The sequence below is a fragment of the Sinocyclocheilus anshuiensis genome, unplaced genomic scaffold, assembly GCF_001515605.1.
Source record: "Sinocyclocheilus anshuiensis isolate Anshui unplaced genomic scaffold, SAMN03320099.WGS_v1.1 scaffold532, whole genome shotgun sequence".
In the NCBI taxonomy this organism is placed as follows: Eukaryota; Metazoa; Chordata; class Actinopteri; order Cypriniformes; family Cyprinidae; genus Sinocyclocheilus; species Sinocyclocheilus anshuiensis.
In genome coordinates this window covers 2,094,056-2,113,566 of record NW_015555819.1, presented here as the reverse complement: position 1 = coordinate 2,113,566, position 19,511 = coordinate 2,094,056, and the positions used below count along the sequence as shown (strand labels likewise).

At 38.8% G+C, this 19,511-nt stretch overlaps 1 protein-coding gene across 1 annotated transcript in view; it reads right to left on the bottom strand.

Annotated features, from left to right (window-relative positions):
- abtb2b (ankyrin repeat and BTB (POZ) domain containing 2b) overlaps nucleotides 1–12,889 on the bottom strand; it is a 52,726-nt gene extending 39,837 nt beyond the window's left edge. The window contains exons 1-2 of the mRNA XM_016469587.1: nucleotides 12,652–12,889; nucleotides 11,602–12,458 (exon numbers count right to left, since the gene is read on the bottom strand). Coding sequence (XP_016325073.1) covers nucleotides 11,602–12,445 — 844 coding nt within the window. The 5' untranslated portion in view covers nucleotides 12,446–12,458; nucleotides 12,652–12,889. The remainder of the gene's footprint in view (nucleotides 1–11,601; nucleotides 12,459–12,651) is intronic.
- Between the last annotated feature and the right edge of the window lie 6,622 nt (nucleotides 12,890–19,511).

The following is a 19,511-nucleotide window of genomic DNA, read 5'->3' as shown; positions in this document are numbered from 1 at the left end:
TCCTTTTTTTTCCCTTCCTTGTCTTTCCCAAGTAACCTCTGAAAATTATTTTCTCCATTTTCCCACGAGTTTCAGTATAACGTTATGAGCCCTTTGTGGTTACTCCATCAACTCTGCCTGGCAAGAACCTGGCTGAGGTCTGACAGGGCTTCCAAAGATAATTGAGAGAAGGGCTTGGACTCGCTTTCAGGATATGTGTGACGAGCCAAGCCTTTCCTCATTTTGAAGGGCGATAATCTTAGAATACAACGAATATACCCAGGGAGCTTACAAAAACCCAACCTCAACTAGGCTAGTCTTTCTGACCAATCTAGATGCCCTTACAACATGTTTTGAAGCTATACCAACTGTTTGAAAAAAGTTGACTGATTCCTTCAAGAAAAATTGGAGACCCTTAAAAGTAAAAGTAACCACTGTTAATGAGGCACGGTCTTGATCTAGACCCCAGGAGAGAGCAGACCTTTAACTCGCATCTGTTACAACCTTGCAATCTGGCTTAATGGGAATTCAAGACGCAAATGTGGACACAAGTTGAGGCTTGGCAACACAACTTCACTCCACTAGACCAGGATCAAAAATTCGTTGACCTAGTTAGAAAACCTAACTATTAGAGTGTGCACCTTAGGTCATATTCCAAATGTCGCCCTCCAGTCCTTGCCACTATGCCACAGTCCTTGCTTGGCGGTGCCAATGCTTTGGTGACGTAATGCCACATGGACTGTTGGGTAGTAGATCCCTGTGAAGTTTGTACAAGTGCAAGCTTTGCAAATGGGCACTCATGTCCAACCTTTTGAATCGTAAAGTTTTGTTGACCATACAAACACATGTAAGTGAAGGCCTATAGAGCTGCTCAAAATGACAGTAACCTAAAGAAACACAAATCTTATGAACAACTTTTGTTGCTTGTCATGAACTTGACAATGATTTGGAAGCCAGCAAGGCAAGCAGTGGTTCAGTTATCTTTCAACATCCAAATCAACCACATCTGAACCCACTTGAGTTTATTGACAAGTTTTATATGAACTCATAAGTGTCACAATGTTTTCCTGGGAAAGCAATAGGCACGATCCATCTTGCTTCCTATCTAAAGGGGGCCACAGGGCCTTTGTGTGGTCTTGCTTGGCTGGTTATTTATGACGTGCTAGTATAACAGGTACTGGCAAACTATTCCGAAACCACTAAAGCCGTTCTTCTGAAGTTGTCCTGTAAAACACAGCTTTGTTTGCCAATTAGAGAGCTCAATGATAGCGTGCATTTTACACCTCAAAAACTATGGTCGGACAAATATTGAGGTGCTGAGACGTAGAAACACAACCAGTGATGATCATTTCAGTTGTCATGGCCTTTTGACTTCTGTCTGGAGGACTTCCTTTAAACACAACTTGCCCACCCCACGACTAATTGTCCCAACAAGCTATCCCGATGTCCTAAGTGCTGTAATACACACACTGAGCCAAAGAGTGAGAATCATTGTACTTGCATCATTTACTAAATAGCACAGGCCCATTTTAATGAGCGCGGGTTAATTAAAGTAGGGTCATAACGCTGGCTTTGTCCCCATTTAAGCCAGACTTGCTGATGTCCCTCATTACATGCAGAAGGGCAGATGTGATGTCTTTCTCCCGCACACGTCCATGAGCACAGCTTGGTTTTATAACCATGGACAAAAGTGTGCAGTCATAAGCCTGTCCTCAGCCAATTAGCAGAGCGACAAAGAGACACTGAGACTTCAATCCGAGAACAAAGACCTTCACACTAGAAGACAAAGAGTGAATTAAGAGACTTGTGCTCAAATTTCACTCAAATTAAGGTTTTTATTGCATTTGAAGAGTTCGACAAACACAAAATACAGCATAAATGCAATTAAAAGTTAAAGGTTTAAGGAACTTTATATATTCATTACTGATTATATATTACACAGCTTATACACGGCTGTGCTAGCAGAAACATGAATTCTATTAAAGTTATTATTTTTTAATTATTTTATTACATTTATGAATAAATAAATATTAATTATTATAACTTATTTATTGAACATGTTGTTTATCATATATGCTGTTCTAAATTGCTAACAAAAAACAACAACAAACCACAGGAGGCTACCTATTACACTAATTTTACCATGTTTTGGGTGTTTTCCCATTTCACAGCATGCAAACACCCCTTAATTGTAGTGAAATCACATGGAGTCTCATGGCTTATTGCTTTTTGATATTTTTCCTCAAAAACAGATGGACACTGCTTGAGATATGTGGCTGAAATATGACTGACCACTGACAACCATCAAGGGTCAAGACAATGGTGTCTTTTGAAACTGTCCAGCTGTCTGGACTCCGAGCTCTAAAAGTTGCCATTTACAAGATTTATGGCAACCTTCTTCAACGTCTGAGCTGTGTCCAACCTGCTTGTCCAAAATCAGGATGACCAGGGTCTCTAAACAATAATAAAGCTAAATCTGTCCTCAGTCACAGGCTGCTCCCCCAGGCCACCAAGAAAGAACGATCTGGATCATTCAGTTTGTTCCCCACTACAGCAAAGACGCAGCATGCCACAACATCTCTCATGCAAATCAGATGCATTCACACTGAACATCACAGAAAGGGAACGTTGCTTGTGCAAACAACTTTTACTTCAACTGAAACTTTACTTTCAGTTAAACAGAAAAGTTTACGGGTAATTTCTAATAAACTATATTGTGTCAATATTTTCTGTTGGCAAATCACATGGAGTCTCATGGCTTATTGCTTTTTGATATTTTTCCTCAAAAACAGATGGACACTGCTTGAGATATGTGGCTGAAATATGACTGACCACTGACAACCATCAAGGGTCAAGACAATGGTGTCTTTTGAAACTGTCCAGCTGTCTGGACTCCGAGCTCTAAAAGTTGCCATTTACAAGATTTATGGCAACCTTCTTCAACGTCTGAGCTGTGTCCAACCTGCTTGTCCAAAATCAGGATGACCAGGGTCTCTAAACAATAATAAAGCTAAATCTGTCCTCAGTCACAGGCTGCTCCCCCAGGCCACCAAGAAAGAACGATCTGGATCATTCAGTTTGTTCCCCACTACAGCAAAGACGCAGCATGCCACAACATCTCTCATGCAAATCAGATGCATTCACACTGAACATCACAGAAAGGGAACGTTGCTTGTGCAAACAACTTTTACTTCAACTGAAACTTTACTTTCAGTTAAACAGAAAAGTTTACAGGGAAATTTTTAATAAACTATATTGTGTCAATATTTTCTGTTGGCATTGAGCACTCTCAATATGAAGGCAGATATTGTCTTTCTACCAGTTGTTTCATGCATCCTTATGCCCGTAGGGTAAATTCCTACTTGGGTGAGAGATTTTTACAGTAGATTACTGCCAGAGACATTTCTGTTATTTTATATAGCTCGAAATGTGTTGTAGATTTCCCCTGCCTGGGCATGTTTTACCAAAAAACATAAATTCGACTCTGAAAATAAAGAAATAGACTTTTGATTGTTTCAGTGAATCGCTTCTTCATTTTTTTCCCTGAGTTTCTGTTGTTGTGGTGGTGTAAACCTAAATCGGGCATGACTTGAAGAAACTCATGTGGGAAAGCTCGGGGCTGTTTGGTTTTTGAGGGCACCTTTTGAGGGCACTAAAGAGATAAGAAAGCACCGTGGACATTACGTAAAGAAAACCTCTCAGCAGCAATAAAGCTTTTATAGCTTGTATATTGATCTACTGTCTTCATTAAACTTTCATTCAACTACATTTGTTTTTAAAACTAAAAAAAGCTAACTTATGAGCTTTTATTGGCATAAATGGACATCTTACTCCAATTACTGATTTTATTGGCTACCGTAAGATTTCAAACTTATATTGCTAAGAAACTTTAAACATACAGTATGACATGCAGGTTTATAAGACAAACTTCTGAAAATGTTGTTAGTTTTTTGTCTAACGTTATGACAATAACTAATTTTTAAACAACAGAAATTAGAAAAAACTCATAGAAATAACATTTACACACACATGACCCATCCCGAAAGCTCACTGAATCTTGTTTAAATGGATTTTGTAGACATTTTAGAACATTTTAAGACCTAAATCAGCACTTTACAGACTAAAAATGGCAGCTGCAGAATTCAAACCCAACACAGAAGCCATTACTGTGTGCATATCTCTACAAGACAGCCTGTTTCCATTTACTGCAACAGCTCCCATTCAGTGCAATTAAATATTACAGGAATGTTCACAAAAGGCTGCTTATCGACAGCGATAAATTATCCCTGCTGCATTTGAAGACAAGAACAGGGACAGACTTAGTTTCATTGGATTATGACAAATGTGAAACGATCAGTCAATGAGAGAGAGAAACAAACCACAGGGGTAAACGAAGGAATCTATCTTGTTTGAAAAGAACATTAAAATATGGGTTATTTCATTCATAATTATCATGACAGATGTCGTCAGTATAAGCCAAAACGATAAATCACAATATGCAACCGTTGATGAAAGCATATGGACCTATTATTTATAATATCTACATGGCATATGGTGCATTTAATATTACAAATATTAAATCCACAGTTCTGTTCTTTATTGCAGAATGAATTGATTTAATTGGTTCAATATGTAATTATAATGGTAGGATACGCAATACTGCCAAAAGCTAAACATATTGGCTATGCATTGAAAGTTGTAGAACACAATATTAGAAGGCTATTTTAGCCACCAACAGCTATTTCAGTCACTATCTTCTGACAGGTAAACGTGCAAGCGACACGTGAAAACTGAAATGTGAGTTTTCCAACACTTTGAAGTGGATGAACACTATTCATCCACGATCACTCCATTTTACCCTTCTTAACATTCCACTGCTGGAAAATGCAGGACTGCATTTTCTCCTCAAGATAATTCGGCCCAACATTAAACTGCTGCACGTGTCATTGTTGGCCATATTCCCACACTTCCCCTAATTTCCTGTCTGGGGTCAGTGTTTTCATGGCAACAGGCAGAGGATTGCCCTATGAGAACGCTTGTATAGATGCATGAGCGCCAAAACATAAAGCCATGTGCTGACCGGCTTCAATCCGCTGGCTATTCACCCGCCTTTTCTCCCGTTTTCCAACAAGCCTCTAATACTTTCACAGGATTATGTCCTGAACTAAATCTTGTGACTTCATAAACAACCTCCAACTGCAACACAGAAAACACTTAGTACCTGCAACACTATTGATACTGTAGTATTTGCATCAAGTAAAAGCCACAATTCCTCAAATGTTTGGTGTTAACAATGGGTTTATCATTATTAAAACTGTTCTAGCAACTTTGCAAAGATATCAATATGTGTATTTGCTCTTTACTCAAATATGGCTTGACTAGGCAAACAGGGCATTCAAATGCTTCCAAAAAACCTAGTGAGCTGCCAAACTAGGCAGCGTTTTAAGGGATAAAAAATACAGTCCTGACACAAAAGGCTGTACAAGTAAAAGTAGGGGTCGAAATGAAAATCTGCTTCTTAGGAACCTTCATTTGGCCAAAATGGCAATTGATGGCAATCCCAGAATGCACTGTGACAAGCCTAGTGAACCTAGTGTTCAAAACTGTATACTCTGAGTAGGTACATCCTTTGAATAAGTCATTATTTCTGACAGCTAAAATAAAAAAGTATGTACTATATAGTATGAATGTAATCGAGACTTATTATATTTGTCATGTTGTCATTGTCATGTGACCTTCAGTTGCGTCACTTCACTGTCATTCACAACTCCTCTCCCGTGGACTCATGGGATAGTAAGATGTCCACTTAAGAAATTGCGCTGAAAGTAGTAGGTTTTCTGACTTTCCACTTACTATTTCACGAATACTGTGAATTCGGAAATACTACTCTTTCACATACTGTTTTTCGCCTACTATGTAGTAGGGAAGTATGTGATTTCGGATGCAACCAAAGTGAGATCTTTAATGTGATTAATGGTTTACCTAATATTTGTGTGTGTGATTGTATTTTGATGCTTAAGAGCATATTATGTTGTTAGCTTTTAACCACATGCTAACATCAAACTCTACTGGAATCAATTGTGATTTGAACTCTAGTGCACTTCACATGAAGACTGACAGTGTTGGGGAAAGTTACTTTTCAAAGTAATGCATGTTACTTAGCATTAATGCATTAGGTTACTTTTGCGTTACTTTTTGTCACCCAAAGGTTAAATTTTTGGCAACTGTAAAGGCCTTTTCACACCAAAAGTTCAATTAATAAGCCTCAGGCTGAAGGAAGTGCTTCTGTTTCTGCGCTTTACTCTCAATTTCTCTCAACACGGGGACAGAAGAGATGTCAAAGAATAAATGGGAAAGCAAAGTAACTTGCGTTTTATTTAGAAGTGCTTCTGTTTCTGCGCTTTACTCTCAATTTCTCTCAACACGGGGACAGAAGAGATGTCAAAGAATAAATGGGAAAGCAAAGTAACTTGCGTCACTTATTTCAAAAAGTAACTTTTTGTTCATTTATAAGTAATGTGTTACTTTACTAGTTATTACTTTAAAAGTAATCTGATTATGTAACCCGCGTTACTTGTAATGCATCACCCCACCACTGAAGAGTGCTATATTTGTTTCACACTTAGAGCTGCTGCCTATGTAGGGTGTTTCATTTCAGTCACTTACTGTATGAGGTTCCATGAGCTCACAAGTTTTAGCTAATGCTAGTGACTAGATAATGAAGTTATCTTGTTTTAAGGAGCTCTCTTGAAATGTAGCCCTTGAAATGTTTTTAAGCCATCATAAAACTTGTGCTGTTTTTAGCCGCTAGCTCAGAGAAGTCTGAGCTCCTTGTACAGCTGGGCCTTTGGTTTTGGCTGGAAGCATGTATAAACAGTGCCACTGACCATGCAAGATGGTGTTTTCCCTATTACTGCCATCCTAAATCCACGAAGCATAAAAATAACCTCCACAAGACACAAGTGCACTGGCCTGCAGACTACTTATGCAAAAATGAAACTGTATTTTAGGGCTGGGATGTTTCCATCAGGGTAGCCAATGTTTGAAAGCTGTGCCAGAAATTCCAGTACTGTCCTGAGTCTGCCGCAAAAGACAAGGGACAAAGTTCACGTCCTGCTCTGGGTCGGGTTCACAGATGTTCTCAACAGCGAGTTTTAGAAAGCACTCGTTCAGGACCAAAGTATGAAGATGTTTTCTCCATGAATCATTTGCACACTCAAATGCAACGTGAATATCAATAGCAACTATCGGCGAGAGAAAAAAAAACACAGTGCTTTGTGTTCTTTGGATTTGACATGGCACGTTGGTACAGTGGGCGCCTTGTTAAAAGCATGTGCGTTCACAGAAACGGCTCCAGGAAAGAAGGACTAAAGTAAATAGAAAAGAGGCAGAGAGTGTGTGTTGGAGAAAGTGGGAGTGACTTGAGTTGGCAAAGAGAAGCGAGTCTTAAAGACTTCCAGATGTGGGGCTGGTTGGCAGATGATAAAGAAGAACTTTTGTTGCAAACGGACTATGAATATGAAACCTTGTGAGTAAAGGTACTCCTACCATCAGTTACAATAAAGTCAACAAGAAGTCAACCCCGTTTACTTCCTTAAAGTAATTTACTTTAAATGACTGAAATTGTAGGAAAGAACTTTATTTCATCCATCGAGAACTAATTTGACTGTGAAAGAGTCTCTATAGTACAGGTAGCTGCAGGCTTGGGGATGAAAAATAATGTCAGCAGTTGCAAGTTATTACATTTTGACACCATGCTAAATACTGCCAATATTCTGCTTCACTGAGAAAAAAAAAGACAAATAAAATGGTTCTGGATGCCATTTTGTGTATACTTCAAAGTCAGAGAATCAAAAGAAACCATGCAAGCTTATAAAACGAGTGTATTGAGCTATGGTAATCAAGGCTGTTTAAAAGTCATTCTCAGGTGCAATAATAGCAGCCAACAAAAGCAGGTCATGAATGTTTTACGTAATCAAGCACGTTCTGAAAGGCCATGGCTGAAATCATCAATGAGCCACATTTAAGGCGTTTCAGATTCAATCTCCTGCACTTGACAGAGGAAACGCAGTGGATCAGATGCCCATTCATCAACAGTAATGGCACGCGAGGGTTTTGTGAAGTGCACGCGCAGCACTTTGTTAACACGGCCGTCCTGAAAGCACATTGATCCACTGGGTCGTCTTTATGGACCGACCTAATTTGATGACCACATGGGCATCCCACAGAAAGCGAGCTGTGTAAGGATTATGCAGAGCTGAGATCCTGACTCACCGTGCCAAAAAAGAGCTTTTTGCTAGCGTAGCCTAAATATCGCACCCACGCTCTTCTGATCTTCAAATAAAGTCTTTCCACTGCTTCAGTACTGTCATGGAAGTAGCTGGATTTGGAGCAATATTTCATGCACATATTCATCCTGTAGCCTAGCTGAAGTCAGTTAGCATCCTAGCGTACGTTTTTACATGACAACAATGTACTAAAAATGAAAACGTTTTTCCTTTGCGTTTTTGAAAAGTTCCATGTACAGACGAGCACATTATCAAAACGACTCCCAATTCGTGAAAATGACTAAAAACGCTGTACTTTCATGCCAGGCCAGTAGTTGGCGATGTCACTTTGTACAGAAACACGCCTGTGCACAAAACTATAGACTAAACATGTAATACGCATGTGCATGACTTCACCATTTTCATAAATTCATGTTTTTGTAGTTTATATGGAGACAATAATGGTATTGTTTACAAAAACTTGCACCTGTTTTTAAAAGTTTACATGTTCAGGCCCCCAAAATGCTGTTGTTGCATAAATGAACGGCCAAAACGCTTAATAAGTAGTAAAATGTTTTTACTGTAGTTGAAAACGCCCCCCGAGGCTACTCTGTAAGCGCTTTTCAATGCTTCAACTCAAAGATTTTGTATAATAATGTTTGAGAACTGATTTAAAATTTTATTACAAAAAATAATACAAATGACAAAACACAACAAAATAACTAAAATTTTAAAATTAAAATGAAAACGGATTATATAAAAATGACATTGACTTAAAAATATCATCAAAATTTATAATAGCATATCAACGATACTAAGACAGCTTATTTGATTTCAGATAGTTGCCAAGGTAACATTTATTATTTCAATTTAGTTTAAGTATTAAAATAACTAAAATTAAAAAGGAAAACCATATAGACATATTTAAAAAAAATATAATAAAATGACAAAACACAACAAAATTACTAAAACTTTAAAATTAAAATGAAAACAGAAAATATAAATCAAATTCAAAATTAATAAAAGCTATTATAGTATATCAATGATACTAAAAGAGCTTTTTTATTTCAGCTAGGTAACTCAAGGTAACGTTGTTTCTCATTTTTATTTAGTTTAAGTTGAAGTATTAAAATAAGCAAAACTAAATAAACAAACAAAAATGTAAAACCATATAGATAGATATTGATATTTAATATTTAACATTTTTATGTTTTCATTTTTTAGTTAAAGTTTTAGTATTTTTGTGTGATTTACATTATCTTATTTGATTTCATTTCAAGTAACAAGTTTTTTTTAAATGGTTTTAGTTTAAGCTAACCATAATACCCCTGCTTCACCTTAAACTATCATATTCTACATACAGCAAATATTTAAACAATATCTACTATTATTAGCTATAGGCGATACATGGCTTTTACTCACCTTGTCCTGCCCTAATACAAATGTGAATAATACCTCAAATTGTGAGGTTTGTTGAAGAAATATACTTTTCTAAGCAATCTAATCAAAACGATTTTCATTGAATGGGTCATCAAATAAGTGAAAAATGTAGTATATGTTATATGCATATTTAAACTATCATGTCAACCACCCACATAAGATAATAATCAAAACATCTGTCCTGAATTTTAGGACAATGCAAACAGAAATGATGAGTAAATATGATGAAAGCAGGACCGTGATACATCAGAACCACGTGTTGTCCTTTTACAGATATAGTTTGTTTTCTTTCCCTGGTCAGTCGGTTAAGATCGGTTTGCTCAAAGAGGAAACGAAGCGCTTGTGAATGTTTGTGAAAACCTCATGCTAGATGCTGGTAAACCACAGACAAATCATAATGAAAATGCAACCTAGATGATGCAGAAGTTGGCAGCGCGGGGTAATTCTCACAGATGGAGAAGAGGAAGCGTGTAATGACCGGTCACAGGCAGAATGACGTGATTGACCAGTGATTTCTGGAAATTGGTTTCCATTTTCATCTTTCAGATCAAAAGCCAAGAAGTCTAATAAGGAAAGCTATCAACATTTGTGTGGGTCTACCAACAGATCGCAGTTTCAGTATTTTCAGTAAACCATGCCAGTATTTTACCAACATATCATGCATAACTAGTTTCAAAGGTACTAATTTGTCATAATCAACTGGTGTGGCAGGGCTTTTTTTTATGAGGTTGTATGAAGCCATTTCCCCTGAAGTTAGTAGACAGTAACCACAGGTGTACTTCGTCACATTATATGATCATTACTAACATTTCACATCCACAATACTCACTTTGAACAGTTTATGTATAGTTGAACAAGCTTAAACCCAGCAAACTCATCATGAAATATTTTGATTAAAGATTCTTTAAAATACTTTCTTTAAAATAATGGACTGACATACTTAGGTAAAGTTCGATATTTGAGTCATATTCATTTACTTTTAAGTGTCCAAATCAGTGTTATTTTTGTATCAGATACTATTATAGCTTTTGTCCTTATTCTGTTTATTCTGTTCATGTTCTGAACGTTCTGCTTTCATTAAAATTTTAAAGTTTTAGTAATTTGGCTATATATTAGTATCATTCATATACTGTCATGGTTTTTGTTTATATTTTGAATTTCAAATTTGTTTTTCTCTTTTCATTTAAATTTTAAAGTTTGTATTTTTACAAACTTAAAATTTTTATATTTTATATTTTGATTTTAATTTTAAAGTTTTAGTAATTTTGTTGAGTTTTTTTTCTTCATTTTATTCGTTTTTTTATGTCTATATGGTATTAAATTTTAGTTTATTTAATTTTAGTTGTTTCAATACTTTTCCAGTAAATTGTTTTACACATGTATAGTTTCTATTAAGTTTTATTTTTTTGTTGTTTTAGTACTTCTTAAACTAAAAAAATAGCTTAAATAAAATGCATTTTATTTTAAATATAGTTTTAAATAATTTGTATAATAAATAAATCTTTATTTCAGTTTTTTTGGTATTGTTTTAGTTTTATTTTTTAGTTATTTTAGTACTAAAAAATAGCTGAAATACAATAATTGTATATACATTTTATATATATATATATATATATATATATAAGTTTTATAATAAATACAAGTTTATTTCAGTTTTTTTTTTCGGTATTGTTTTAGTTATCAATAATAAGCATGGTCCAAATACAATTTGGGGAAACTGTGGTGGCACTTCTCTCCAAAGTGACTTACAGTACACATACACTCCGTTGAAGCATCTTGAGGTGTCATGCTTAAGTGCACAATGGTGACGGATCAACCCTTGTGTGGTTTTCAACAATCCTTCAGCCAAATCTAACCACTAGGCCACAAGCAACTAACGAGTGAAACAGTTTAAGCAACAATACAAAGTGCCTACCATTGGCGTTCTTCCCGCAGATGAGATGCTCATAGTGTTGCAGGACCCCCCAGAGCTCGGCATCATTATTGATGACCCCCTCCAGCGCCTCCGCCGTCAGGACGCAGCCGGGCGTCTCCGCCATCAGCACGCGCACGCCCACCTCCTCCACGAGAGCCTCCATACACGCGGTCAGGCAGATGGCCGCGTACTCATGGATGCGCACCGCGATCCGAGTGTCCACCATCCAGCGGAAAACCCGTCCGACGGAGAACACGAGCCCGCACCGGGCTGACTTCCCCTTGCGCAAGAGCTCTCCAGCGCTCATGTTGTACATGGATATGGCCTTCACAGTGGCCGAGACGCAGTGATCCGCCAGCGCCCAGCTGAGCACCAGGCGGATCGCGCTTTGCACCTCGAACCTGGTGCATCTGCAGTGCATGACACTGAGCCGCTGCGCCTCTCTGGAGATGCGGATCAGCGCCCTGCGCATCAGGGCGGCCAGTCTGCGCACAGCCTCCGCGGAGAGCGAGGCGCCCTTCCCCGCGCCTTTACGCACGACCCTCCCCACGTCCTCCTCCGTCCACGGGAACTCCTCCAGCTCCGGTAAGCGTGGGCACTTGGAGAAAATGTCCTCTGGGTCCTCTGGAAGCACCGTGTTGACTGTATCCCAGCTGTTGTTCCTGCTGTTCATAGAGCCGGAGTAGTACCACCAGTTCCCCCGGTGAGGGGTGTTCATGAACGCCTGCGAGTTTGACTTGGAGGACGACAGGCTTAAGGACTTACACGAGTCCCCTGCTCCATAGCCGGAGTCCAGAGTCAAATCCTCCAGAGTTTTCATGTTCGAGCTGTTTGTTCCTGCCATTTCTGCTGTTTTTCTGCGAGGAACCAGAAAGCAGAGGAGACTTTCCAGCTGCGCGAAGCTCAAGGTGGTTCTGCTGGTTCAGCTTCTCTTTGACATTCATGTAGCACTTTATAGATACACTACAGACCAAAAATACCTTGTGTGAACGTTTCAAATGTCCAAGTTACAGCTTACGGAAAAGAAAATGTTTGGGGAAACTTGCTTACCTCACTAAATGTCCATTCCCGTAAAACTAGTGAAGTGCGCAGGTTTCTCTTTTACTCGTATCCAGTTCTTGAAAATAATAAACCGATCTGGATAGAAAGTTTCGAGTGGAGATCCATCAATAGAGTCTCAATCAGACGGTTATGGTCAAATTAATCCTTAAAGGTGATGTGGAAAAGTAGAACGATGTTCATTTCACACCACACGCCTCTTCTTACTGGAAACTCATGACTGAACTGAAAGCAGGAGGGCGAGAGAGAGAGAGAGCGAGAGAGAGAGAGAGAGTAGAGGTGTTTGATTCGCGAGCGAGACGATTCGCTTGAACGACTCATTTGAAATGATTCGCAAGCGTTTGTGAATCTCCATCAAAATGTGCATATCTGCATTAACAGAGACGCAACGTCTACAACTTTCACATATTAGCTACAACTATCTACACTGATTTAAATTCTAGTTTTTCTAGGTTTACAGTGCCAAAAAATCAGTAGGATATGGCACAGACACACACCACACACAGACATAAACTTGAAAATGCTAGAATAAAATACTCGCGGCCAAACAATTTTTTTAAATGAAAATAGAGGATACGCTTATTTGGGAGTAAAACAAAGGCGGAAACAGTTTACAACGTTGATTAAGGCTATATATATATGCGAATTGTTTTTTAACCGATGTATCGAAATGAATCGTCTGAGTTAACAGATTCGCTCAAATGAATCAAACACAATGAATCACCGGGGAGCCAATCAATCAAGGCTGGGTTTCTCAGGAACATACAGTGAAGTCTTGAACAGAATATTGGGTCCAATGTTGCCAATTTAGCTACTTTGTAGCAACTTCTTGGACAAACCTTATCTAAGTTCTCATCTTGCCCACTGATCTACGTTCATCTTTATACAGATCAGTGAATTTGCCATTGTGATGTCATCTAGTGACATTTAGCTACCAGTTTTAGCTACTTTCAATTGAAAGCAGTTGGCAACACTGATTGGGTCACACTTTATTTTAAGGTCCAAATCTCGCTATTAACAAATCATTAACTACGACTTTTAATAAACAGCTAGTTTGCTGCTTATTAAGGTAGGCCTAGTTAATAAGTTTAGGTATTAATTAGTGATGCCATGCAGGATATGTGATTTTATGTACTGATAAACAGCTAATATGTTAATAATAGGCATGCTAATTAGCAACTAGTTAATAGTGAGAATTTGTCCCTAAAGTGTTACCGACTATTGAGTATAAATTGTTTATTATGGAGGCCTATTCAGGCTCTATACCTATTTGAAACTTGAAACATTATTTAATTTTTTTTATGGTAAACATAATACACATGCTTCATGTATTTGTATTTTCTTTCAAATATTCTTAGTTTTATTTTGCCTTCTCCTAGCTATACCCTAGTGTCCGCCTCACTCTTACTCATTTTCTATGCCCACAACTATCAAACTAACTAAATTGCCCACTGATGCTGAATAATGTTGCACTGTATTGAAATTAAGCAGAGCAAGCTTGAAGGGATGTTGTTTTAAAGTAACAGTGCTAATCACTGATCGTCATCTATAGTCTTAAGGAATTTGCATTAATTGTGTTAGTCTGGGCAATGACATCACACACACACACACACACACACACATTATCTTCAGCTGTGTGCGCTTCGGGCTGATGCCTGATTAAACAGGCTAACAAATCAAATATAACACTGTATGCTATCGTATATACACACACACACACACATACATACATACTGTACACACACTCATATAATTTCTATTAATAACAATTATTAACTTAACTATGAAAGTTACAATAAAGTTGTAGCCTATTCTCTACAAAACACAACTGATACTCACTTCTCAGATAAACTGAGTCTTAGCTGTAGACATAATAGTAGGATAGTGTATTATTAGTGTATAGAGAACATGTAGCCTACTATTATCACAGTTATTCAATAAAGAACAAAAAGACAAAGAAAAAAAGAAAGATAAATGAAAGAATTTACCAGAACAGTGTAGATGGGTGGGGCAGGTTTGTGCACAATGTCAACATTACTGTCAAGAGTCGAGACAAACTTCATGTCATCCTGTACTGGAGGAGTGCGACTGTGCTCTCAATAAAGCCTTGTGAAAAAAAACCTAAAATAATGACTCACGACAGTTATAGACCCGTTCCATGGGCGTAGCTAGCGATTGAAGGACTTTATATTACTAATATTGATTTATTTATAAAGATTTTTCTAGGTTTCCGGTTACATTATTATGCGAATAGATGGTGACTGTCTTTATGTGTATTTTAATAGGCAATACCCAGAAAAACTAAGTTACATACCCAAATTATATAGTGGCGCCCTCTAGTGATTGAGAAAAGTTTATAGTTTATGTAAATATACAGTATAATTAATAAAAAAATATTTATAAATACATATTTAGAGATTTACACTTTAAAGTTTTGGTACATTGTGTTTTAATTATCCATTAAATTATGTTTCTTTCTTTTTTCTTTTTTTGCATACAAAAGACCCACTGATGGAAGTAAGGTAGAAAATGTCCTGGGGCAGACACCCCCCAAAATGACCTTCATTAACTTAAAGTGTTAATAGATGTGTGTTGTCTTTGATAAATAAACATTTTGTATTTTATTTTTTATTATGCATACAATCATATTAAACGCATACAAACACAAAATATACAAACATTAAATATTTACAAATACTCCATTAAACAAATGAATATACTACACAAATGCTTTAAGCCGTTTGGTCCCAACTGCTGGTCTTTGATTTTGTTTGTCATGCGCTGCTTTGTTTCTGTAGCTGACCGCCGGCCCACATCTGCAGGGTCCTGTTGAAGAAACAGACGTAATGATTTAATAATTTAATGAGTGATTCTTAGAGAAAATCTAAAGACGTATTGCTTCTACCATTTCAATATGAGGGGGGAGGGGGATTATGAACTGTAAAGGTGTCCCAGATTAATTTACACATTGAAATATAATACATACAGTTTTAAATAGAGAATACATGAAACAGTAGATTTAGTGTTTTTTAAAAAGTCTAAGTAAATTTGAGAGACAGAAGGGACTAACCATCTTCAAGGTGAGCTGAGACCTCTGTGAGACCAAGGTGGCTCTGAGTTCTCTGGTTCAGGTGTTTATCTGAGGGGCTTGATGGTTCTGCCTCCACAGTTTGAGCTTCAACTGAACCTTATTGATTTCCACACCCAGTTTGTTTTCTGTGGAGGCGGCTCAGAAAGAACAGACATAATCATGTAATGCTGGGCAGGTTTAAGGAGTGCTTCTTACATCTAAAGATATATCTTTCTATCATTTTAAAATATAATGTAATAGGATTTTGGATGGACGACCTAGACAACATAGTAGCTTATGTGAAGGTAGTGTTTAATGTTTAGAATACATTTGAAAATAAGTAAAAACAAGAGATGGAAGGGACTTACTGATGCTTTCTACCGCCTCCGCTGCCTCTGCTGCTGTCTTCACTGCTCCCTCCGCTTCTGCCTCTGCTGCTCTGTGATTCTGGGATTTGCTCCCTGTTGTGGGGAACTTTTGGTCACATGTAGGGTCCCAGAATGCACAGGCACTACTGTGGAGTTCCTGAAGGGCAGGGTGATCCCTGGGGGGCAGAGACAGGCATGCTCTGATGTTCAGTGAGCTTCTGTTTTCTTGTGTTCCTGGTCCTGGAGGGCTCTGCGGCTCCTTTTGGAGGCTTAGCGGGCGCAGGCACTACCTCTGCCGGTGGAGACATGGCAAGCGCTCCTGCTCCCCATGGGGTCCCGGCATGCACAGGGTTCCTATGAGGTAAACGTGCTTCCTTTGAGGATTTGGGAGCCATGGGTGGACACTGTACAGGAGAGGCTCGAAGCTTCTGCTGCAGCATCTCCTTCCTAGGAGGGATTTTGAGTCTTTGCCTCTCTGGGGTCTTGTTGGGCATGGGTGCTCCCTTCTCAGAAGAGGCTCGAGCCGACACCTGCAGGAGCTCCTGCCTTAGCAGCTCAGGTATCTTGAGTCTTTGCCTCTCTGGGGTCTTGTTGGGCACAGGTGCTCCTTGAACAGAAGAGGCTTGAGGCTTCTGCTGCAGCAGGTCCTGCCGCAGTTGCTCAGGGATCTTAGGTTTTGACACCTTTAGGGCAGGCACAGTTTCTCTCTGTAGAGATTTGGTGCGCATGGGTGTGTCATGAGGACACTTGTGGGCACTGGTGCTACCTGTGGGGACCTAGCAGGCTCAGGTGCTCCCAGCTCAGAAGCAGCCTTTACCAGATGCTGCCTCAGATACTCAGGGATCCTGAGCTTTCCTCTTCGTTGGGAGCCAGTGGTCACAGGTGGTCCCTGTAGGGACCCGGCAGGTTCAGGTGCTACCTGAGGCTTCTTCTGCCTCCACTTCCTTTGCTATTGCCTCCCCTGCTTAGTGGTCCTCAGTATTTCATTTGAGAATGCTGAGTCCCCACACTCAGCCCTCTCAGACCCAACAAGCACAGGTGCTCCCTGAGGCTTTTTCTGCCTCCACTTTCTCTGGTGCTCTGTGGTCTTCATTGTTGCATCTGAGAAGCCTGAATGCGGAGACTCAGCCTTGTCAGATGCATCACTAAAGACCAGGGATGAGGTGTAGTCCCTCTTCTTGGTATTGGCAGTCACAGGTGCTCCCTGTTGGGACATGGGAGGCACGGGTGCACCCTGTGTCTTCTTCTGCCTCCACGGCTCCTTGGTCTTCAGTGTTGCATCTGGGAAGCCTGAGTGCAGAGACTCAGCCTTTTCAGACTCATCACTGAAGACCAGGGATGTGGGGCATGAAATTTCTCCTGCCTCCATTGTTTCCCACCACCGCACTGAGGTGAGGTCCCCATACTCCGGCTCTTCAGATATAGGAGAAGAAACAGTGAGGGCAGCGGTGAGCTCATCTGAGAGCTCAGGAGATGAGGACTGCACTGCACTCTCAGGAAAACTGGTGGGGATGGTTGACATACTCATATTGATGTTTGATGTGATTGTAAAAGATGATCCAAATAAGTGAACAATGCACAATACCGACTTTGTCTTTCTATCTGTAAACACTGTGACAGAAACAGAAACGGAAACAGTTGAGTTCAGTAAACATATAAGAGCCTGGAAGTTGGTTGTTTTAATTTTTTTTTTACAGTGTATGCCGAGCGGAGGTCCATCGGCATCAGAGGTTTTTAATTAATTTACCAACTAATGTACATAACTCAGATTCTTACAATGTAAAAGTACAGTATATACCACCTTCTACATGCATATGTAATCATTGTTACCGTAAGTTTTCTGTATCAACTTTCAGAATTAATCATAATAACCAAGGAGTGGTGGATGAGGAGTTCCTTACAAAGACAAGATAACAGCTCAATATTTATGAGTAAATGTTTAAAATGGTCATAGTCTGGATTTGGCACTGCAGGATTGGTTCTGTTGATATAATATACTGAAAATTGTGCATTGTTGATGCAGAGTCATTAAATATCAAGAATATAGGATTTTAAATATCAAGAATATAGGAGGATCATCTGTGTATGGGAACATAATTATCAGCAATTATATTTTATGTTTATATATATTTATATATATATTATGCACAGGGCATATTTTTTCTCCAAGTTATGAAAATATTGATTAAAAATTAAGATGTCCAAAGTGTAAAGAGGATACTCACGATCACTTGCCAAAACTCGCCACAAAATGCCTGATTCCTCTGCACTCATATTTATAGACTCACCCAGCATTCTAATGGTATGCAGCGATCATAATGACGTTAACAATGGACCACACCCACTGATCTCATTGGCGGAAATTTGTCTTAAGACAGCACATCTGCTTTAAATATTACAATTATTACAAAAAAAAAGAGATAAAATTAAACATATTAGCTAAAAAATATTAGCTAAACTAAATATAATATTCAAGCGCTTTTATGACAGCAGAGAACAGCAGCCAGCGTTTAAAGTTGTGGCAACAATTTAGATTGCCTGCCGTTTTACAGGAGGCGCGGAGGGAAGTTTATTTGTATGGGACATCGTCAGACTTCAGTTTTCACTCATTTGTCCCGTTCGCACCAAGAACGATACTGTTGTGGAGTATTTGGCGTCCACAACAACTGAAGGTAATATTCTGTTTATTGTGTGCGCTGCAGTTTTGTCATTTGCGCTTAAATGCTCCAGCTAAAGCTGGGTGGATTCTGATTGGCTCTTAAAGGGGTCCTATTATGCTTTTTCACTTTTTCAACTTTATTTAGTCTGTAATGTTGCTGTTTGAGCATAAAAAAATCTGCAAAGTTACAAAGCTCAAAGTCCACTTCAAAAGGAGATATTTTATTTAACAGAAATCACTTTTCAAAAACTACAACGAACGACTCGTTTGGACTACAATGCATATTTTCCGGGATTTGTGATATCACAAAGATCGACGAATGGGACGAGACCTGGTTGAGCTGCACTAGAGAAGGCAACGAGTGTTATCACTATGTCTGAGACACGCTAGCTTTCCCAAGGCAGACGAACTTAGAGTGGTTACAATTAGTGATGGAAAAATGAAGCTTTGCGAAGCACCGAGGCCTTCCCCTCAACTGTATCATGGTTTTGGCAAAATTAATCAAGCTCCGGTACAGTGCTTCACTGTGAGATGTTTCGTTTTTTTGATACAAGCTTCGAAGCCTCGGTGTTGAACGTCACATCACTAGTTACAATCATCCGGGTTTAAATCGCACTCAAATTGATTTGATTTTGACGCAATATTTACACTGAAGCTCCCAGGCGGCTATGGTAAGGGGCGTGACATTTCCCAACCAGGCGCCGAGTGCTGCCAATCACAACACACACTGGCCCAGCTAACCAATCACAGCACA